Source organism: Magallana gigas, chromosome 7 (genome assembly GCF_963853765.1).
Source record: "Magallana gigas chromosome 7, xbMagGiga1.1, whole genome shotgun sequence".
NCBI lineage: Eukaryota > Metazoa > Mollusca > Bivalvia > Ostreida > Ostreidae > Magallana > Magallana gigas.
This window is the reverse complement of record NC_088859.1, coordinates 24,056,389-24,081,322: the sequence shown is the minus strand read 5'-3', so window position 1 is coordinate 24,081,322 and position 24,934 is coordinate 24,056,389. Positions and strand designations below refer to the sequence as shown.

The 24,934-nt window shown below is 33.2% G+C and overlaps 1 protein-coding gene across 1 annotated transcript; it reads left to right on the top strand.

Moving 5' to 3' along the window:
* Window positions 1-28: 28 nt before the first annotated feature.
* On the top strand, window positions 29-24,934 carry LOC105329103 (transcriptional regulator ATRX). The gene is made up of 9 exons (XM_011430275.4): window positions 29-276; window positions 409-514; window positions 2,841-2,944; window positions 8,041-8,296; window positions 11,518-15,392; window positions 17,254-17,347; window positions 23,438-23,487; window positions 23,739-23,816; window positions 24,787-24,934. Exons 1-8 carry the CDS (start codon window positions 184-186, stop codon window positions 23,778-23,780), a joined length of 4,620 nt encoding a protein of 1,539 aa, XP_011428577.3. The 5' UTR covers window positions 29-183; the 3' UTR covers window positions 23,781-23,816; window positions 24,787-24,934.

Below are 24,934 nucleotides of genomic sequence, written 5' to 3'. Positions count from 1 at the left end.
TTGATAATTGCTTGCATTGTTTGTAAACCGTTCCTTTATCCTAAACTGCCCATTGTAAATTAAAATCCCACGAAAAGAAAAATTATACGTGATCACGTGACTTCAGCCATTATGCTAAGTTTAGGAATGTGTAAGGCAATGGGTTAACACAATCTTATTTTAGAGAAAACGGAGGTGCAAAAGATGCCTGGACAGGTGGAACGGTGGCTCGAAACGTTTATGTGTAAACAATATGCAGAGACTTTCGAGGCATATGGGTTTAAAACTCTTCAATCAGTAAGTTGTTCATGTTTTTTTAAAATCAAAATGGCGTCCTTTATTTTGCTACTGGTAAACTAAAGAAAATGAGAAAGCCTAAATTATTTTTTATTAATTCAATCTGTGAATCTAATACTAATACATTTTCAGCTTTGTCAGATTCAACTTCAACAATTGCAAATAATGGGAGTTGCACAAGAACATTGTGAGCAGATTTTGGACAATGTGGATATTCTCAGACAGTCAATATTGGGTGGTATGGTTCATTAATAATCCTTTCAAATATGACACAGTAATAAATGAAAGTATGATTTACCATGCATTTGTCCCACTGCATGTATTGGTATTTGTTATACATCTGTTATATAGGTCAGTGTTAAACAGGTTGGGAAGAAATTCCCCTATGATCGAGAGATAGTCTCGCTAAAGCGAGATCATCTCTCTTTAGTCTTTACAGTAATAAAAACACTCTTTTAAGTGCGAGATATTTATGATGTATTTCAAATAAATAAAAAATTCCAATTAAATTTGAAAAATCCGGGAAAGAAAAGCAATGTGAAGCAATTTTACTCTCCAAGACTCACCAATATCAGTGCTCCATTGCTGCAAATTAAAGAAAAATAGGATGAATTTTTTATCATTGAAATTGTGAGAATTCTTGCACTGAACATAAATTTTCCTCTTGAACGTATGTTTTTTCTTTTTATAAGACAAAAATTATCAGCATTGCTAGTTATGTAGATACATTTGGCACAATACATTTTAAAGCAGTTTGTTGATCGGGTGGAATAAGAAAATAAAACATGTGCTACAATTATTCAATGAATGAATCTATAGTTACTATATGAAAAATGGTTGTACCAGCCTTATTATTTACATCTATGGATAAAAAATATTTTTAGAAAATTAAATAGATTTTTTTTTTTAAAGAAAAAATTCAATGGGAAATCAAAAAATTCAATGGGAAATCAAAAAATTATGAGAGAAAATCGATAAACTACTTTTTATATAAAATGAATCAAATCAGATGGCGTGACATCTCAATGGTACAGCTCCAATAATGTCTGGAAATTTAAATTAAGCGATTGATATTTCTTGATTTATTCATTGTTCTGGGATTATTCAGTGAAAATAAATGCAACTTACAATTACATAATGCGAAGTCGTTTAATATAATATTTTGCATTATGCGACATATGATTTCAGACAGATTAATGAATAACTCTGTCTTTTTTCCCCTGAACCATGTGTGTTGTCTTGGTCTTTTATATGCATCATATAGCACCTGTATTTTCAGTATTGACGGAAGAGTCTGAATGACGAAGATTCATTGCGTTCAATTGTAGATAAGTCATACGAGAAAAATTCAAGTAAATAAGAACAACAACGTAAATATTTTACACTTTTTTTATTGGGGAAAAAAACCCAGATCAAATTGGGAAAAATCGGAAATTTTTACTGGGGGAAAGGGCCGATATTCAGACCCAAATGGGTGTAGAATAATTCACTGACATTAGATGATTATTAATTAATTTGTTGTATAACATATCAGACCTCTCACACCCATTTTTGGTACTGGGGCCGGGGCCAATGGATTGGGAAAAATGCGACGTTTTGATAGAAATTGAGAATGTTTTTCCTTGCTTTATGTACAGTCCCCTGAACAAAAAACTAGGGTAGATCGATAGGATTTTTAAAAAATTATTTTAAAAAAAAATATTTTAAAAACTGGGAACATGTGTGTATAAATAATGAGAGGGAAAAAAGTTTATCCACAATGTGTAATACAAGTTTAAAAAGAAGATGTAAAATTTCCCAAAAGGTTTTTGTGTAATTACTATATGCCAAATGACAAAGAAAAAGAAATGAAACAGTTTTCTTTAGAATTTTAAAAAAGTTATCTTATTTGTATTAATGTAAAATTTAAACTATTTTTGTATTTATACCTTTTACAGATAAATGTTTCTTGATTGTGTTAGCTCAATGACAATATTTAATCAGTCTCTGTACTTCTGTGTATTTGGGGTATAGTCCAACCCTTTGACCCACTTACAACCGTTTTGTAGAGGATCTGTTTAGACAAACATTTCTATAAAAATGTTAACATTTATTGCAGAATTATAAATTATTAACATCTTATCAACTATCTGTAATATCAGGATTAAAAGTAATAAACATCGTTTTTATTAAAATCAAACTGTCTCTGTTTGAGGAAATTCTGGCTAAGTTACCGATCACAAAAAAACAATTTACAACGCGGTAGTGTTGCACATCTTCACAGAGCTTTTATGACTGCTGAACATACATGATATAAATTTAGAATTAGAATAATTTTCTTTTAAATTACATTATTAATTTAAGGCAATCTCAAATTGGGGAAAAAAACTCTCAATTTTGGGAAAAAAGATGCCTTTTTCACGTTGGGAACGGGGCCGAATATCGGCCCCAATTATAGAGAATCGAGAGGCCTGCATATTCTTTGTTTCCTTCCCATTTAAATGTACAACTCAACCACATACTTTATTATAACCATATAATTATATGTTTACTTTTAAAATTTTACATTTTTTGTTTTTTCTCAGGTACCAGTGGCATAAACCATTATCAGGATAGCATGTACAATGCATATGGCAACAGACCCTCTAACATTGGTCCAATGCATCACAATAGTCCAGCAGTGCCAGTGGTAAAAAATTTAAATGTATATATTGAAATCAAATGAAAATACACAGTCATATATTATCTTGAATATGTGTGTATATTAAGTACCAAGTTATACACTTTAAAATCTTGTTTCAAAAAAAAAAATGACTTCAATGTTATGGCATATTTTTAAGATTTTGTCAATAAGGATGAAAAATAGCATTTTCTCATAGTTTTTTAAAGAGGAAAATGTGTCCGCAGCCACCACCCACCAAGAAATTGATATGTTTTATGTGATATCACATGAGAAAGTTAAAATGTGAGTATCATTGTGGGCGATGGCTGCAGACATTAGTGTCTACTGCTCAGTTTTATGAAAATTACCAGAAAATGGACTGTTTACGATGCCACAAATACCTATGTGAATGTCTAATCAGGTTACTGTTCATAGATTCTTTGTTCATGGGTATTCTTTTGTAAATAAGTGTTACATTTCAATTTCTTGTGATATTTTAATAATCACTCTAAAACAGGGCAAAATATGACTGAAACTGTGCCTAGTTCTTTAAAACTTGAATCATGCTATCACAAAGAGTGAGTATTTAGAAAAATAAAGACCAGAATATATTAGGTAACATTTTTATGCAGTATAACTTTATTAGTCTCCTGACGTTTCACCAGCTTTCCTCCGCATCTCTCTGTCCATCTGTAAACTTTTAACATTTTCAACTTCTTTAGAAGCACAGGGCAAATTTCAACCAAACTTGGAGCAAAGCATCATTTGATGAAGGGAATTCAAGTTTGTTGAAATGAAAAACCAGGCCCACTTTTAAGGAGTGATAACTAAAATTATTGAAAATTTGTTGATATTTTTCAAAAATATTCTTCTCAAAAACCATTTGGCAAGGAAGGCTGAAACTTGTGTGGAAGCATCCTCAGGTAGTATATATATATTAAATTTGTTCAAATCATAATCCCTTGGGGTAAGGTGAGGCCACAATGGGGGGGGGGGGGTTGTTGAATTTTACATAGGAATATATAGAGTAAATCCTTAAAACTCTTCTCAGAAATCACACAGCCAGGAAAGCTGAAACTTGTGTGAATGCCTCCTCAGGTAGGGTAGATTTAAGTTTGTTCAAATGATGATCCCTGGGGGTAGGATGGGGCCACAATAAGGGATCAAATTTTACAGAGAAATACCGGTATATAAGTAAATCTTTAAAAATCTTCTCAAAAACCAATTGGCCAGAAAAGCTGAAACTTGTGTGGAAGCATCCTCAGTTAAAGTAGCTTCAAGTTTGTACAAATCATGATCCCCAGAGTTAGGGTGGGGCCACAATGCAATACATAGGAATATGGAGAGTAAATCTTTAAAAATCCTTTAAGCTCACCTGATGTTTGTCCAGCGTCCATTTGTCTGTCCCTCCGTCTGTAAACTTTTTACATTTTCGACTTCTTCTCCAGAACCACTGGGCCCATTCCAACCAAACTTGGTACAAAGCAACCTTAGGTGAAGGTGATTCAAGTTTGTTAACATGAAGGGCCACACCCTCTTTTAAAGGGAGATAAATAAGAATTATTAACAATTTGTTGGTATCTTTAAAAAATCTTCTTTTCAAAAACCAATTGGCCAGAAAAGCTGTATTTTGCATTGAAACATCCCCAAGTAGTGTAGTTAAAAGTTTGTTCAAATCATGATCTCCGGTGGTATGGTGGGGCCACCATTGGGGGTCAAATTTTTACATACAATTATATAGAAAAAAATATTTAAAAATCTTGTCAAGAACCAATTGGCCAGAAAAGCTGTAACTTGTGTGGAAGCATCCTCAGTTAATGTAGATTCCAGTTTTGTAGAAATCATGATCCCTTGTTCTTTTTGAGAACTGCAATGCTCAGTATGCGTTAAGACTATAAAATCATCCTGTTAGAGAAGGGGCTTAAAAACAAACATAAGAATATTCAGTGGAAAAAAATGGATTTTTAGGTCATCTGAGTAAACTCAGGTGACCTATTGCTATCCGTTTTCGTCCGTCATCGTGCGTCGACTGTTAACAATTTTACTTTTTTAACTTCTTAAAAACTAGAAAGCTAATAGTTACCATTTAGGCGTGAGGCGTCTCTATTGTAAGAGGAATCTAAATTGTAAAATTCCTGGCTCTAACGTCCCCGGGGCACCACAACTGGGTCAAAATATGCAAAAAAAAAAGACAAATTTCAAAAATCTTCTTCTCTACTCCCACACATGTGAGGAAAAAACTGGTTGCATGGTTATGATGTCCATTAAGCCCTTTACCAAAATTGTGAAATTCATGGCCCCTGGGTCCTGGGGCTCCTGGCTCTAGGGTGGGGCCAATATGGCCATATAGTAAAAATGTATTAAATCTTAGAAAGTCTTCTTCTCTACTCCCATGTATATTTGTTAAAAACTAAATGCATGATTATGATGTCCATGAAGACCTCTACCAAAATTGTGAAAATCATGGCCCCTGGGTCAGGGATTCAGGCTCTAGGGTGGGGCCAAAATGGCCATATAGTAAAAATGTATTAAATCTTTGAAAATTTTCTTCTTTACTCCCGTATATATTTGTTAAAAACTAAATGCATTATTGTGATGTCCATAAAGTCCTTTACCAAAATTGTGAAATTCATGACCCCTGTGTCAAAAATCTTCTTCTTTACTCCCAAACATGTGGGCAAAAAACTGAATACATGATTATGATGTCCATGAAGCCCTCTACCAATGAAAATGAAATTTGGTATACAGGTTTATCTTAATAATATCTAGGTCAAGTTCGATATTGGGTTTGATCGAGCAATTTTCGACAGAGTTATGGCCCTTGGACTTAGAAAAATTCGAGTTATTTGCAGTTTCTGCTCATTTTCTTCGCATAGGATAAAAATATTGAAATGAAATTTGGTATACAGGTTTATCTTGATAATATCTAGGTCAAGTTTTATATTGGGTTTGATCGAGTAATTTTTGACAGAGTTATGGCCCTTGGACTTAGAAAAATTCGAGTTAATTGCAGTTTCTGCTCATTTTCTTCGCAGAGAGTGCACATATTGATAGGAAATTTGGTATGCAGGTTTATCTAAATAATATCTTGGTCAAGTTTGATTTTGGGTATGATGGAGCAATTTCCGACAGAGTTATGCCCCTTGGACTTAGAAAAATATTTGCAGTTTACGTTCATTTCTTTGTGAATGTTTCCAAGGGAGGGGGGCATAAGTGTTTCACAAACATCTCTTACTGCCTGTGTATTTTATGCTTGTAGAAATTTCTAAAAAAAAAAGATATATAAACTAGTAGACTAATTGTTTTCGAACAATTAGAGGTCTTTCCACCTCATTATTTTTTTAATGTTTTGTTTCAACATAATTAATACCAGTAAATCATTTTCTCTGTGTGACTTGATGAAATAAAGTCAAAAACTTAAATTTGCAATTTTTTTTTTACCTTGACCTTTGACCTTTACGTCATATTGACGTGCAAAGGTCAACATTACAATTTAAGGAGGCCGATTTGGGTTTTTTTTGCGGAAAAACTACAATAGCAAAACTCTTTATTTTTTAACCATATGTGATTTAAACCAACTCTAGTTTATATGCGAAGGTTCATGAAAATCGACCGTCTGGTTCTTTTAAGGGACCATCTCAAAATAGAGGTACATTTACTATAGGAATGTATAGGAAACTGTCATTTTCCGCACATCAAAGCAGTTTTAAAAAATACTACAATAGCTTTTTTTCTCAAATTGTTATATATGATAAGTAATATCATTTCCTACCTTATATGTAAAAAACACAAAATTCTACCGTCTGGTTTTTAGTGGGGGCCATCTCAAAATATTAAAATGCACCAAATTTTGCTATATATTTGGATCATCACGAATGATGATTGGTATAATGGATTCATTCCAAAAATGAGGAAAATATCCTCGAGGATAGCATCATTCTGTATATAAAATTTCAACAGCGTACAATTTTTACTTTTTCTTTTATGTTATTTCTTATAACGTACTCCTACAAAGCTTCATTTTATCATAACGTCATAAAAGCGCAATGGCAATGCTCCCCTACCACACAACGTAAAAATCGTGTTAAAAATAAAAATTTCCTTGAAAAATCTAAAAAAAATTATCTGTATTTTGTTTATTGTGTTCAATTTTATAAATGATATCGAAAAAAATTCATAAGAAGTATAAAACAACTGTATCATATTAGAATGCGCAAAAACATGCGCAATGCAAACTAAAGTCGGCCTCCTTAAAGTGGTTTGATGGGCCTACGATGTAAAGTTTAAAAATAACAAGCTTTTTGTACAATAGGGGCAATAACTCTATAATTGTTTTAAGGTAGGAGCCAATGGGCTATATTTTAATATGTCTTAAGATGTCCTACTACATCCATGAAAAAATTTTCCCTACCACCCTAAACAAAATAGATCTAAAAACTCATTAATAAACAGATTTCCAAATGACCTTGACCTTTGACCTTTACGTCATTTTGTTTGGCCAAGTTAGACGCTTTCATCCCAAGTGGTCCGAAGTCTATGTGACAAATAATAAAAAAGTTAAAGTGATTTTATAGAAATTCAAATACATTCAGGGGCAATAACTACTAGAAGGGTGCCTCAGATCCTTTAGGTACGAATAGACTGAAGAACCCTCTGTGTGTACTGAAGACATTAGTAAAAGTTTCAAGTATCTATCCCTTTTGGTTTCAGAGGAGCAGCGATAACATGCTTTTAGTACACAAGGGCAATAACTTTGTAAGTTCTGGGAGTTATCAAGCAAAGGGTCATTTGGTACCATAACTTTTAATGGTTAATAACAGAAAGAAAAAATTGTTTCAATATCTCTAGAAATAAAAAAAACTGTCCCTGGAAAAAAAGAGAAGAAAAAAATAATAAAAAACATAAGAAATACAAAAGGTCTTTCACCTGAAAGGTGGAAAGACCCTATTTCTAAAAGATATAAAACTAAAAACTGTGAAAACTAAAGTTTGATTTTTTAAACCAAAGCAACGGAAAGATCTCTTAATCATGGCAGCACTATTATTATAGAGTACTGTACTTTTTTAATATTTTAAAATTTACAAATGATTCATGAGGTTAAATGATGATTTTTTACATTTCAGCCCATGAATAGTATTCAGAGAAATATGACAGGATATAATTCCCAAAGTTATTTGAATAATCAAGCTTCAATGATACAACAACAGCACCAGCAAACACAGTACCTTGGGCACAATTCAATGTACTCTATGAGTCAGCATGGTGCATACCTGGGATACGGAGGTTCTGCTGAGCCCAGACAATATCAATATTCTGCCGTAGACAGGAGGGGAGGCAACAGTTATACTTCTGACATAGGACCCCAAAGAAATCCGAATGGTGAAGTTTTATAAATCTTATTTTATTTAGTACATGTTAAAAATAAAGTACATCTTTAGAGTACTCTCCAACACACATGTGTGAAATACACTATTAAGGTGGTATGAGTACCTGTCGATATAATGTGGATAAAAGTACATTATAATCAAAATTCTTTGATTTTCAAATTTTTGACCTTTTGACCTTTTGACCTTTTGACCATGACGTATAGATTGGTATAGTGTGTCCCAAGATATCCTCGATTCACATTTTGTTTAATTACTCGATATTTATAGATACCTCAGAGTTCAAACAATGTTCATTCAAAAGGATAAAAATTTATTGAAACGCCCCTTTTAGCTTATCAGGTTGCAATACATGGCTAAAAAATGTGATGTATACGGGGATTTTGCATTGAAACAGACCCAGATGATAACCTTGAAAAATTCTCCTAAAGAAAAAAGGTGTAAACATTCTCCATTATAAATCTCTGTAGAAAATCTGATTTTGTTTCTGTGAATTTTTACAATGGAAAAATGGAAATGTGTAAATGAAGTTATCTTGGAAATTTTTTCTTTAATCAATCTCAATTGCACTTCTTTCACAGGCATGTGTAATTTTATAAAAAATCACCCAAAAGTGCAACATTAATATCTTGGGACAGTCTATAGTTATTCTCTGTCCCAAGATATCATGGATTTAAATTTTGCTTAATTGCATGATATTTATAAATACCTCAGGGTTTAAACAATGTTCATTCAAAAGTATGAAAAATTTCCAAGATTTCTCAGTCGAAATGCACCTGTTAGCTTATCAGGTTTCAATACAATGCTAAATCAAAGTACTGAAGTACTGACAGGAGTTGATTTTATCAATTATTATTCATTTGAAATCAACGATATATAACTTTGCTTGGCAAGTAGTTTATAATCTGTCTTTGAATTATGCACATTTTTATAATATGAATTCTTAGACTTTTCGGACAAGAATTTTGAGAAAAACCCCGTATGAATCGTGTTGTGTAATGATTTAAGATAGAATTGATTCCATCAAACTATGTATAAGTAATCGAAATATGCAAAAAATTGTATGGATCCAAGCTATAATGAACTCTAGTTTTGTTCAACCAGATGCTTGGCTGTCTCCGTTTATCTTGAACAAGCAAGAGAATGTGTACATCAGATCACGTGATCACTTGATGACGCGACCTCTAAATATAGAATGACTCTCTGCTTGTCTGATATTTACGAAGACAGCTGATGGTTGAATGAGACTTTATTGAACTCTGGCGTATGAATAAATACAACTGCAAAAAATATCTAAAGTGTTCTTATTATTTAACATCTGACTATTTTCAAGTTATTCATAAATAAGTTTCTTAAAAACCAATGCATCAAGATACATTACATTGAATTTATCGATTATTTTCAAGAACTAAATCTTGTCAGCGGTGATGATTTGTACTTAGGTCCAAACACTGTTTCACTTTTGGTTTGCCAGAGTAACTGCATAGGAGAGTTGTTTAAAATCAACTCCCAAAAATGTTATGTCTACGGGGATTTTGTATATCTGTAAGCCCGGATGATAACGTTGTAAAATTGCAGAATGTATTCCGAGTGTATTCTGAATGGAGAAAAGATGTAAACATTCCCCATTATAAATCTCTGTAAGGAATCTTTTTTCACTCCTGTGCATTTTTTTCGAGTGAAAGATTATAATGTGTCAATCTTGGAAATTATCCCTCTCAACTATTTCTCTTTCACAGGTATGTGTATTTTTATTAAAAATCGTCCAAATGTGCTGCATAAATATCTTGGGACAGTCTATAACACTCTAACCCAACTTACAGATTGGTAGTTAATGCTCTAACCTGTTGTGGTACGCTATTAGGTAACAATATTTGAAAAGAAGAAAATTGTAAAATTATATATACTTAATTTTATTGTTTATTTCAATAGGAAGTATGTCACAATATGGAGTAGTCCCATATTACCGGTTCCTTGCTTTATATAATGCATGTAAATTTCAATACAAAGAAAATTTGTGGTTGCAAACTGTATCTAAAATCTTCAGAACTGTCAAAAAAAGCTATTATACATCAGTATTCTGTGGATTTTTCTAAAAGTTTTAACGTTTTCTTGGTTTATTTATTAGGCTTATAGGGGCATGGTCACAATTTTGGTCAAAATGTATATTTCCATTTTAAATGTTTAAAATGCTTTAGTAAGGCATTTCTAACAGTCAACCAAAATTTGAGTGTCATTCGTCGTGTTATAAGTGAGATACGGGGCTCACAATTCTCTGTCATGTAAACAAAGCTTTAGTTTACGTTTTAAATGTTGAAGTAAAATTTCCAGTTTTAGATATAAAATGAATGCGATAAACGCAGGGAACTATTTATTTATGCTTAAAACAAATTAGAAGAGAGAACAATCACCTTGAAAAAGCACTTGTACCGGTTTATTAAACCAAATGAATGTAAAAAAAAAATAAACTCTTTGACTGATATCTAAATTCTTGTTGATCATTAGAAATCGATTTCTAAAGCATCATAAAAAATAAAAATAGAAAAATAAAATTTGATCAAAATGGTGACTATGCCCCTTTAGTTGATCAATCTTGAGAATTTATCTAAATATATGTGTCCAATCAAAATGACGTAAAGGTCAAGGTCATGCAATAAAAAATTGCAAACTTAATCTTTTGACACTTTTTTACGAAGTAACGCAATACTTTATAAAAAATACTTTATTCTATTGAAGCAATCTTATTTCAAACATAAAAATCAATGAGGTGGAAAGACCTCTAATTGTTTGAGAACAATTAGGCTACTAGTTGTTGTTTGGTAATTGGAAACACAGGAAATAAATTCATAACAATATATTTTTGCTATTATATTTTGAAGTTTCACAAAACTTTGTGTTTCAACAATTTTAGTTACTGTAATAAGGAAAATTAACATTTGCTCTATTCTTTGTAGGGTAATTAGTCCCATTATGACAATTTTAGTTCAAAATTTGACCTCCAATAATGGGCTCCAATAAGGTGTGCAAAGTACAAACATTTTTTATGGTGGAGCTTTGTTGCAAGTTACAAGTTTTTGTGGCGTTTTTTCCAGATTGCAGACATTTTTATTCATCTCTCTGTATTTTAGGGGAATATTGTATCTCAAATTATTTTTAATTCTATCCAATACATGTTGATCTTATGTATTACAATATTATTTTATTTTATTTGTTTAGGCTACCATACTAGACCACTGTCTCAGAATGTATCTAATCAACAAGTGCCACAGACATTGATGCATCCACATATGCGCCACAACTCCGTAAACCAAAATCCACAGGAAGTTGCCAACAATATTTTACAAATGGCAGCATCTACATACATGCCAAATCAAACGGTTACTGTTCCTTTGTCCAAAAATCGTTCAGCACCATATCACATACCACCCAAATCTCCCCATAACAGCTATTCTATGCAGGGTAACTGTCCAAGCTCAACATCGCAGCAGCAACACATGGGACAAGCTCATCAATTTGCTTACCCAAATTCTTCTCCACATCAAGCCTCACAAAGACCATGTGCATCTCCAATGAGTCCAAATCCTGCATATCTACACAGTCCAACTACTTCTCATCACAGTGGACAAAGCATGCCCAATTCCAGTCCACAGTCAATCCATAGCCCAACTTATGGAATGAGTGGACCATGTGTCAAGTCCCCCCGTTCTGTTGCACCTTCTCCAGGTGGAGAAGTATGTTCACCTTGCCAGATGGCTTCTCCCATCAGCTGTCAAGTTAATGCTCCCAATGCATCTCCACACCACCAACAGCTGTGTGTGAATGTACCAAGTGGAAATCACTCAGTGTACCAAGGCCTGATAACATCACCAAACCAACAAAACTCCTTGAATCAGTACTCACCAAAGACCAACCCAGTCACCCCACCTGCTAGTCATAATGTGTCGCCATACAGTAACTCATCCAGATCTTCATTGCATAGTCCACAGCACAAGTCCTCTATGCCCCTGTCCAATATTTCTGGTCAGTTCTTTAGTGACAGTGCTTCAGACATTCCAGAACCTAATCTTTCTCCTCAAGAAAAGTCCAACTCCAATCCTCTTCAGTCTCTACAAAAGTTGTGTATGTTACCTGACCATCAGGTGATTGATCCTAAAAGTGTCATCAATGATGCTTGCCTTGAATTAACACAGTCAAATGAACACCCAAAAAACTTGAATAGTGATGTCGACAACCAGTTTCAAAACCAGGACCAGGTTTCGGCATCGAAAACAAACAGTCCTGAACGCTGTGATAATATTAGTGATGTAAAAACTAAAATGGCAAAGACCTCAAATATTATATGTAGTGATACTTTAGCCATTTCAAATGACCTATCCCATGAATCATGTTCATTAGATTCCTCAAATAGAGATCTTGGCCATGTTGAATCTCCAGACTTTTCAAAGATTGAGTTTTCTGATAACAGTGTAGAATCTGACAAAAGTAAAAATGTATCAAATATAAAATTTATTCAATCTGGAGAGAAAAGTTCGCTTGTGAAGGAAGAAACTGAACAAATGTTGGAAACCAAACATCACAGTGATCTTCAGACATGTAATATATCTCAGCAGCATGAGGTTGAACAGCTATCTGATGAAGCTCAGAATAGTAAAGAAATACAGGAACATTTTGAAAATCAGGGACAAAATGAAACACAAGGTGACAAAGAAGTACAGCAAGGTGATATGACAAAGGAAATACTGGTAAAAGATAAAGAAAACTTGCTTTCAAGTGATGCAGAAGATGTGACTCTTGATGTGAAAGAAATATCTGAAAGTGGGGTTCATGCATATCCAAACTGTGGTCTTCTTCAGTGCAAAACCATGATAAATCCAGAGACTGATGGTTGTGAGCAGGTAATCTGCAAATCAGTAGGTTGTAAGGAAAATGATGACATACTCTCTGAAATAATTGATTATGAAAATGTTGCCAAAGAAAACAATAATGAGATAATTCCTCAGTTAAATGGGGATGAAAATTCATGTATACAGTATTACAGACCAAAGTGTATTAAAAAGACAAAGCGAAAGAAAAAGTTAAATATAAATTCAAGCTTTCATTTTAATTCAAAAATGTTTGCTAAAGTCAGGGAAAATCCATTATTGGTAAAGACATATTCTAGGAGAGACCAACTTGCAGCCAAATATCGATGGAGGAGGTCACAAATGCCCAGGTCAATGTCACTAAGGGGTGTCCCAGCTAGATTGGCAAGTGCTGCACAGTACAGTTCTGCTAACTATACTGATTCAGACAGTGATGATGGTGGTGTACTTTTAGTCAGAGAGGATATAGATTTTACTCAGGATCAGGGATCCCCCCTTCCACTGGACAATGTGTCAGATGAAGTGTCCCCAGAAGGAGATGTCAGCTCTGCCAATGATACAGAAAGGGATGACATCATTAGTCTAGAGGAGAATCAGTCCTCTCCACCTTCTTCTGTAGTAGAAGGTGAGGGATCCGTACAATCTGTGGAGAATATCAATATTCATGAATTAGCCTTAGACACAACAAAGAATTCACAAACATTAGCTGTTGATGGTGCAAAAAATCAGGCAAAAGTTAAAAGTAAATCAAGTCCATGTGCAAAAAAAGATGACAAAAGCAATCTAGTCGAAGGCTTAAGTAGAAATTCCACTAACACCCAAAATGGCCATATTCAGTCTGAGCAGAAAAATGGGAAGTTTGAAAGTACCTCTAAATCAGGCAGAATTAGGAAATCTAAGAACCATTCATCTGCCCAAAATGTTAAGAAAGACTCTGATGATGATGAGAAAATGGTTACCAAAAATAAACAATCGGCCAATAAAACTCCAAGTAGAACTCCTGCCAAGAGATCTAGTAGAAAGAGAAGGACTGCCTCATCATTAAAGTATGGTGATTTGTATTACAGTGCTGATTATGTCCTTGATTCTGAAGAAGAAGTAGAACAGAAAAGTAAGATAGAAAGAAGGGAAAATAATTCCCGTAGCACTAAAGATTGTGGGAAAAATGAGGAAGCTAATGTAATCATATTAAATGATGATGATGATGATGATAGTGATGATAATAAGTCAAAAATAGACAAGGATGTAGCTGTGTTATCAGCTGTTGAGGGCAGCAAGAGGACAAAATCAAAAACCAATGCAAAAGTCACTTTAGAAGATGTGTCAGTGGAGGATTTTTCTGGTACTATGACAAAAAATAACTGTTCAGAACTCAAGCAGCAAAAGAATTCCTATATTGCAAAATTGGTTAATGAAGATGGTGAAGTAATTTCTATCAGTGATGATGAATTGGGAAAAGAGGTGAAAGAAAAACAGAAAAAATCATTATTAAAAGACAAGAAGAAGTTAAAATCACAGAATGTGAAAAGTGGGAATAAAAGTGGGAAAGGAAGACTTAAAAAGCTGCAAAAATCTCATGCAAAGTTTGAGCTGCTTGATGATGAAACTGAAGAAATAAACTTAAGAAAGGCCATCAGCATCATGAATAAGAAACACAAGAAACCTGAGAGAGTCAAACTTGATGAGAACAAAAGTCGAATTACTGGACCCTTTTTACGTGTCAAGACCACAGAACCATGCTGTTGTCGTGTAGTGAATCAGTATGAGGAAGGGTCTGAGATGTCAGACCAAAAGATTACAAAGAAAGTGTCCACACCGATTACTGTGTCTACTGTTCATATGTCTAAACTCTCGGCAGAGAAATCAATCCATGTGCCTAGCAATTCCCTCACAGAGACAAATTGGGTGTGTCAATTGTGTCATAAACACAGTAGTTTTAAATTCCTTGGGGATCTATTTGGACCATACTTTTGTGAAGGAAATATTCCTTCATCTAGCCCGCAAGATACACCAAATTCAGATTTGAAAAAACACAAACAGAAAATTGTGACTAATTTAGATGTAGGTGATTTGCAGCAGAAAACTAAAAAGCGCACAAACTTAGCTGATTTGTCCAGATCAGACGAAGTATGGGTGCATGAAGACTGTATTGCCTGGGCTGATGGGGTTCTACTTATAGGGCAGAAAATCTATGGCCTTGAAGAGGCTACAGCTATAGCCTCAACCACAGTAAGCAATACATGTATATCATTCAATAGAGAAAAGTTAAATTGCTCATTGTAACTAAATAACTAAATAACTAAATTCCAACTAAATAAATTTCTAGGTCTCCTAAGTCATATAGGTGACCCATCGCTATCTGTTTTTATACCCCCACAAACAAAGTTTAAAGGGGGTATATTGGATTCACCCTGTCTGTCTGTTTGTCTATCTGTAGATGCAATTTTGTCTTCCCTATAGAATAGTCTGATAAGGAGGACTGCACTTAATTGCGACAAAATAAATTTTTAAAAAGGGCATATTTCTTTAAATTGTAGGAATTTTCAATGTCTTAGCTGCAGCTTGATGCGATTATATTAATTAAAAGTTCAAATTTACAAAGTATGAAGTCGTTTTCATAGGTAAGGGTCATTACATTTTTTTTTTATCTCCATAGGATAATGAGGACGCCCTCTTTTTTTACAGACTTAATACATAGTCAGCACATGTTTGTCTATTGTTCTCCTTTTAATGATAGTTGTATATTTAAATTTATAAGCTTAATATGTTAAAAGCAGATCAATGAATCAATGACGTGTAAGGTAGCACACATTCTGCTAGGCAGTATTATTTGTCCATACCTATTGATTCATTCCAATTGAATTTATGATATTTACTTCATTTCTCTGAGATATGTTTAAGAGATTATTGACTCTGTGCATTACTGATTAATCTACTTATTAAATCTTTTCGAACACGTAAATTGTTGACATCAGCTACTGGTTTACGATCATCAATGGCTACTTGAGCTGGCCAATATTATATAGATAGTGCCTGTTTGGGTGGGTAACCGTTGAAATTGACACCCTGAGGAAACCATTGTCAACCAACGCAAAGCAGAGGTTTAGTATACAAGTTTATCATGATAATAACTAGGTCAAGTTTGATATTGGGTTCGATCCAGCAATTTTTGACAGAGTAATGGCCCTTGGACTTAGAAAAATTCCAGTTATTTGCAGTTTCTGCTAATAGGATAAATATATTGAAATGAAATTTGGTAAAAAAAATTATCATGATAATATCTAGGTCAAGTTCGATATTGGGTACGATTGAGCAATTTTTCGACAGAGTTATGTCCTTTGGATGTAGAAAAATTCCAAATATTTGCAGTTTTCGCTAATTTTCTTATCAGAGGATGCACTAATTGATATGAAATTTGGTATGCAGCTTTATCTAAATAATATCTAGGTCAAGTTTGATTTTAGGTATGATAGAGCTTCGACAGAGTTATGCCCCTTGAATGTAGAAATTCTATTTATTGCAGTTTTCGTTCATTTTCTACACAGAAGTTTCACATATTGAAATGAAATTTGGTATACAGATTAATTATGATAATATCTAGGTCAAGTTTGATATTGGGTACGATTGTGCAATTTTCAACAGCCCCTTGGATGTAGAGAATTTTCCAATTATTTAATTGCAGTTTATGTTCATTTTCTTTGTGGATGTTTCCAAGGGAGGGGGCATAATTCACAAACATCTCTTGTTACAGTACAATTTGATACAATATTATATTGTACAATATCATACAATGTTATTCAGTCATTGAATGAAATAAAATATTTTAAAAACTTCACAATTCCTGACCCTTTTATTTCATAATCATATAAATATTTATTTATCAGCATCTTTTCCTCTATCAATTTATTATATATTATCAAGTAATATTAAATTGCCATTTTGTAAATCATTATTAGGGTTGTATTAAACCCAATGGCCTTAAAGACCCTTGGGATATCTGTATAGATACAGATTATATTTGATATGAATACCTATGTTGTATTTGAGTTTTGCGTAAGTTTTGTCTTTTTTATAAACGTGTTTTTTGTAGATGTGTTCAGCTTGCAAAGAAAATGGTGCTATGGTTGGATGTCTACACAAAGGATGTTCCCAAAAGTTTCATTACATTTGTGCTGTAGAGTCAGGTGTGTACAAAATTTCTAAAATATTTAGATAATTTAAAAACAAAAATTAACTCAACAGAGCCAAAGCATTTCTGATAAAAATATGTCAGTTTTCTGTCATTGTCACCATTGTAAGCTTTTTAGCTCACCTGATACTTTTTGTCCAGCGTCTGTCTGTCCATAACAAATTTCCGTTACATTTTTTCTCAGCAACTATTCATTGCAGACACTTGAACTTTTAACACACTATTTGTTTAGGCATGACATATTGTGGGATATATTTTTTTTATTAATCGGACGTCAGCTTCCTGTTAAATGACGACTTTGTTAATTTTAGCCTAAATTTTCAAGCAAATTTTCTACATAGATTTCTCAGCAACTATTTATTGCAAATGCTTTAAATTTTAACACACTATTGGTTTAGGCATACCATATAGTGAGATATAATTTTGTACCAATTGGACGTCAACTTCCTGTTAAATGACAACTTTGTTTATTTTCAGCCTAAATTTTCATCCAAATTTTCGTGGAAGATATCTCAGCAACTATTTATTGCAGATGCTTAAATTTTTAACACACTATTTGTTTAGGCATGCCATAATGTGGGATTAATTTTTGTACCAATCGGATGCCAACTTCCTGTTAAATGTCCACTTTGCTTATTTTGTTTTGCATATTCACATTAGAGCGGGTGTACTACTAGTTAGCATTGGCTCAAAGATATCTTGTTCTAATTGTAATCCCCACCCTCTTACACCTGTATTTTCTTTGTTTATTGTTTGACATCCCTCTTGTGTACACAGTAACTCTTTACGGGGCATTAGTTACACTTCAGCTCACATGGGTGGCTCCCTTCTTAGAAGATAAAAGCAACCAACATCTATAGTTGTTCTGGATGACTGCACACAGGACTGGCCTTACCTGTGTTCACATTTGATTGTTTATTTACCAACTGCATGTGTTAATTACATGCTGGGCTTGCACCATTAAGAATTATTTAAACATGTAATTTCTGAATCAAAAGTGACTGGCTTTGGAACATGTGACATTGAGGAAATTCTGATTACTTTTCAATTTTTCAACAGGGTAGAAAACTTAATGAATACAATTCAAATAATTTTTTATCATGCATAATCATTTATTTTAGAGCATTTTATATAACAGAAAAAGAATTAAAATAAATTGTCCAGGTGAATAGTTGGAATGTTCAGACAATTAGCCATTTCCTCTTATTACTTCCTGTCAAATGGCGGCCACTTTGAAACCATTGTGATAAAGAGAAACATTTTCTTTCAAGCATTAAAAACAAAATAAAGACTGAAATGCAATTTCTTTGCTAATGCAAGGTAAATTATTTCAATTCAAACTATTGACATACAGATTATATCTTTTCATTGATAATTTATGTCTTGAAACAAGTTATATTTTATTCTATACCAAAATCAAAGACCACAAAAGCGCTAAATCGGTTAATATAATAATCAGTTAATCTGATAATTTTTCTCTGACAAATTGACTATCAGATTAAGGGGAACCCTCTGTATTTCGAAAAGTAAAAATATTCTTAAATGCAACATAGAGAAGAAGATGCTTAGAAAGATGTTCTAAACAATATTCAACCCTCAAAATTTTGCTAAATGGCTCCAATAGGGAGATAAGGGGTCAGCCCCTAAAATGTTCTTTCCCAGATAGATTTCTCAAGAACTGTAAAGAATTTCTGAACACTTGTTGAACAGAATGTGATCAATACATAAAGACCTTTCATTTGATATCAAGAAATAGGGACTGGACCCTCAAATAAGGGGTCAGAAGGTCATTCTTTAATAGCACTTAACTGAGTTTTGAAGAGAAGATGCTCGAAATGATTTTGATGTTAACAAACAAAATTTTGTTAATGGCCCCTATTAGGGGGCGCCTGTAAAGTGCGAAACGAAACGAAATCGAACGAAACGAAACCAATCAAAGCGAAAACCAAACCAATCGAAACGAAACCAAAAATCGAAACGAAACGGAATTTAAACAAAACGAATATCAATTTTGATGACATAAAAGTTAAAATAAATTCATTGAAATAAATTTTTGAACCATAAAATATAACTACCTGTATGTTTCAGATTGCCGCTGTAAATTTTTGAGCCGATTATCCGAAATTTGCAAAAATTATATAATTATGTAAATAACTGATGTACATTCCTATACCTTTTAATGTTTCAAATTTGTTTCATTAAATGATATTCAAACGTATTAAAAAACTGTCTTTAGTCCTTTGGCTGTGTATTCTATTCTGTTTTTGGCGGAAAATGGCGTCCGCAAAATCAAGTACATTGCCAAATGTTAAATACATAAGTAGATAAAAAGGTAAATTCAGAAATGCGCTAAATCAAATCCATGCTAACTTGTTGAAAAATTATATTCCGCCAAATATTGTACACCCTAAATATAGTACGTTAACAGTATTAACGGAGACATTCCAACCACATGATTTTTTGGGAGTTGATTTTATTCAACTCTCCTATGCAGTTACTCTGGCAAACCGAAAGTGAAACAGTGTTTGGACCTAAGCACAAATCATCAGCGCTGACAAGACATAAATCTTGAAAATAATAGATTAATTTAGTGTACTGTATGCTGTACCATTGTTTTTCAAACGAAATGTACTTATAAATACCTTGAAAATAGTCAGATTTTATATGGTACGAACAATTTAATTGTTTTTTGTAGTTGCATGTATTCCTACGCCATAGTTAAATATAGTCTCGTTCAACCAGACGCTCAGCTGTCTCCGTAAATTTCCGACAAGCAGAGGAGACAGCCGATCGTCTGGTTGAACGAGACTAGAGTTCAATATTGCTTGGATCCAGACGTGTACAATTTTTAGAAACATTTCGATTACTGATTAACAGTTTGATGGAATTAATTCTATATTTAAATATTACACAACATGATTCATACGGGGTTTTCTCGAAATTCTTGTCAGAAAAGTTGGAGAATTCATATTATAAATATGTGCGAAATTCAAATACAGATTAAAAACTACTTGCCAGGAAAAATAACATATCGTTAATTTTAAAATTAATAATGCTCAATAAAATCAATTCCCGACAGTACTTCAGTACTTTGATTTATATTGATATGAAATATTGTAAAAATGAATCAAATAAAATGTGCGTCCGTGTGAAAGGGAGAGAAAGAGGGGATTATGTTTGATTTAAGGTAATACACGGGTAAAAAACCTCTTTATAAAGCAAGTTAATTTTGTCAATTACGACGTCCAAATTCATGCTATACATATTAAAACAATTCTTATTATATGTTAGAAACTGGTAACCAACCAGTATGCTCTAAATTACATTGTATTCGATCGTTTCATTTTTACAATAATTCAAATCGATAGAAAGAAAATTGTTGTTAGAATTTCCCATTCAGTATCATCATCATCATCATCATCATCATATCTCTTTCTCCCTTTCTTTCTCTCTCCCAAACTTGCGTATATATTTTGCTATGTGATGTCGCTGATAAGTTTTAAGGCATCTCTCTCTCTCTCTCTCTCTCTCTTTCAAGGTAATACACAGATTAAAAATCTCTTTATAATTGCAAGTTATTTTGTCAAATTACGACGTCCAAATTCATGCTATACATATTAAAACAATTCTTATTATATGTTAGAAACTGGTAACCAACCAGTATGCTCTAAATTACATTGTATTCGATTGTTTCATTTTTACAATTATTTAAATCGATAGAAAGAAAATTGTTGTTAGAATTTCCCATTCAGTATCATCATCATTATCATCATCATATCTCCATCTCTTTCTCTCTTTTTCTTTCTATCTCTCCCAAACTTGCGTATATATATTTTGCTATGTGATGTCGCTGATAAGTTTTAAGGCCTCTCTCTCTCTCTCTCTAAACGTCTGAATATCATTTAATGAAACAAATTAGAAACATTAAAAGGTATAGGAATGTACATCAGTTATTTACATAATTATATAATTTTTGCAAATTTCGGATAATCGGCTCAAAAATTTACAGCGGCAATCTGAAACATACAGGTAGCTATATTTTATGGTTCAAAAAATTATTTCAATAAATTTATTTTCACTTTTATGTAGTCAAAATTGATATAAGTTTTGTTTAAATTCCGTTTCGTTTCGTTTCGATTTTTGGTTTTGTTTCGTTTGGTTTCGATTTGTTTCGTTTCGTTTGGTTTCGATTTCGTTTCGCACTTTACAGGCGCCCCCTATTAGGAGATAAAGGGTCGGCCCCTGAAACAATCTTTTCCAGATATCTCCAGACCAGTAATGAATTTCTAAACACTTGTTAAACAGTATGTATATAGAATTATAAGACCTTTTATTTAATATCAAGAAAAAGGGGCTCGCTCCTCAAATCACGAACCAATAGGGGTCTAAATGTTTTCAATCAATTAGTATCTGGCCCTTAGAATGAAGACCCCTTTCTTCCATTTCAAAATCATGTTTAGCTGTTGAATAGCAAATTCAATGTCGTACATATGTAACTTCTTAAATCAGACGAAAGTCCTCTTTGTTGCTCGTAACAAGATCGTGTCTAGTTTGTAATATCATCAGGGCCCCGCTTTGCAGGCGCCTTATAGTGATCAGTCTGACTGTCCGTCTGTCCATCTGTCTATCCATCTTTCCATCCATCTGTTCGTCCGAGATCGTATCTTCTATAACATAGCATATCTTCTCTCCCCTTGGTCCAATCATACTTCACCCACAGAGTGCCTTTGGGAAAAGGATGTTCATTGACCTTGAACCATGTTTCTAGGTCAAAGGTTAAGGTAATAGCAGAATTATATATTCAATTCTTGTCTGGGGCATATCTTCTCTCCCCTTGGTCCAATCTGGCTCATACTTCACTTACAGAGTGTCTATGGTCAAAGGGTGTGCAGTGACCTTAAACCATGTTTCTAGGTCAAAGGTTAAGGTCTTAGCAGAATTATATATTCAATCCTTGTCCGGGGCATATCTTCTCTCCCCTTGGCCCAATCTGGCTCATACTTCACTTACAGAGTGTCTATGGTCAAAGGGTGTGCAGTGACCTTGAATGAAGTTTGTAGGTCAAGAGTCAAGGTCATATCAGACCACCAAAAATTCCTTTTTTCAGAACATATATATTTTCCACTTAGCCCTATTTGGCTCATACTTTTCATAAACAGAGCTTTAAGTAAAGGGTGTGTTGTGACCTTGAACCAATTTTCAAAGTCAGTTGTTAAGGTCATAGCAGAGTTATATGTAAAATCCTTGTCCGGAGAATATCCTCTCTCCCTTTGCTCCAATCTGGCTCATACATTACCTACATAGTGCCTTTGATAAAAGGCGTTGAATGATTTTTGAAGGTGAAGTGTCAAGGTAATATTAAATCACACAAAAATCCCTTTTAAAGAGCATATATATACTCTCCACTTAACCCTATTTGGCTGATACTTACAGAGCTTTTTGGTTAATGGCGTGTAGTTACTTTGAACCAAGACAATGTGAAGGTCGTAGCAGATCTCTTTATGATTAGTTTAAGATTGTAGATTATTTACCATTTGATTAATCTCGCTCAGATTGAACAAAAATGCCTGTTTGTAAGAGGTAACGAGATTGAATTAGAAGTTCAATGCCAGATGGAAAATTGTTAAGTTATAGGTCAAGGTCAAAGCAAAATTCTCTGAAATTCTTTTCATCCTATTGTCCATTATTTAAGCAGGGCCCTTTGAGATGGTCACCATCTCAATGTTGTCTAGTTATGTATTAATACATCTTGGTATAGGCTAGTCTGAATTGTTAAACAACACTGGGGCCCAAAAAGGGTTCAAAGTTCAACATTAGAAATGTGGTAAATTATCAAAAGCATCTTTTAAACAAGGAAAAATTAATAATGCTACTTTGATCAAAGTTTTGATCATTGATACTCAGGCAATGTGGCCCCAGGGTCTCTTGTAAATGTTTGACAAAAGTTGCAGACTTATACTCAGAGTCTTTTGTGGGTTTCATTTTACCACCATTGACACTAAATGTATTCATGTATATTGAAAAAAATTGTTGAACATGTCCTGTATGCAATCTAAACAGTTTCACACATTTTTCTATGTTATAGGGTGCTTTATGGATGAAGAAAATTTTTCATTGTTGTGCATTAAACATAAGGTAAGAGCTAGTTGTTGTAAACATTGAAAATAGAAATGCATGTTTGCTTCAATTCACCGTTTATTCTTCATCAAAGTGATACTAAATCAGCCAACTATGTCAAAAAAGTTAGAGGCTAATGTTTAAGCAATAATTAATTGCTGTGGAATGATTTTATAATACAAAACAATCTCACTGTGAGGTTTGATGATGGAGGTAAAGAGCACATGTGAGCAAATTAGATATTCCTATCATGGTTTTTATTTATTTAGGACAAGAAAATTAAGCAGATTGAAACGTCATCAAAGTCCTAGCAAAAAAAGGAAGTTTTTACCAAAAAAATAATTCAGGTATGATTCAGTATTCAAGGTATTTAAGCTACAGGTGGCAAGAAGTGTATATGGGATAATTTATTCAATATTTCTAATTTTTAACATTTGCAAGACCCTATCGGTTGTTTATATTGAAGGAATAAGGAATCATTCTTTGAGTATTATGAAGTGATAATTTTGGTCGGGGCGTGATCAAATCCAATAAAGCCCAAAGGGCTTTATGATAGATTTGATCACGCCCCGACCGAAATTATCACCTCATAATATTCAAAGAATGATTCCTTATTACTTATATTTGTATAATCTTAGGCCATCGTACGATTAAATATTTAAATATAAATAAACAAACCCCACTGGCGCCTGGATTTGGCGTCGTTTGTATTATGAGTTATATAGTACAAAATCGATACATAGTGTTATCACAGGCAAAGACACTGGATAATGTAAATATATATACTGCAATTGATTCTCTCTATTAACATATCATCCTCCCCTTAAGTAAATTTTTACTCATTAAAACCTTTCTTATTAAAATTAATTTTATTCAGATTTTACCAAAAAACTGTCTTTAGGTAAAGGATTTGTAGTGGCCTTTAATTAAGTTCCTATGTCAAATGCGAAGGTCATTACAATCCTTTATAAAAATCCTTGTCTTCATCATATTTATTTATTCTTCTATCTGCTTTTTACTTCACCCATAGAGTGCTTCTTGGATAAAGGATGTGCAATGATCTTGAACTAAATTTATACATTAGAGTTTAAAGTCAACATGCTATCCATCTTAATATCCTTAATTAATAAAACAGGGCCCTTTGATATGGTCACTATCCCAATAATGTTTAAGCAATTCAAACATTCTCAAGGCACATTTAACATTTTTGTGTTGAAAATATTTATTGAGTTTTATTTATGTATCATACATAAAATTTGACTAATTAAAAGTATATCTTAATTTATTGATAATTGTAATAATTGTTTCTGTTTGCAGATGCTGAGACCAGCAGGTACTGGTTGTGTAAAACTTAACTGTATTCCCCTATGTTATTAAGAAGGGAGGAAGATGAACATTGTTGTTTTTTATCAAAGCAGATACCATGTGATACTGATCAGAAAAATCAATAAAGATTGTACTAGTA

Coding starts and splice junctions, on each gene's coding strand:
- LOC105329103 (XM_011430275.4), top strand. CDS start 184: ATGCCTGGACAGGTGGAACGGTGGCTCGAAACGTTTATGTGTAAACAA. Junction 8,297..11,517: donor ACCCCAAAGAAATCCGAATG/GTGAAGTTTTAT, acceptor TTATTTGTTTAG/GCTACCATACTAGACCACTG. Junction 23,488..23,738: donor TGTTGTGCATTAAACATAAG/GTAAGAGCTAGT, acceptor TTATTTATTTAG/GACAAGAAAATTAAGCAGAT.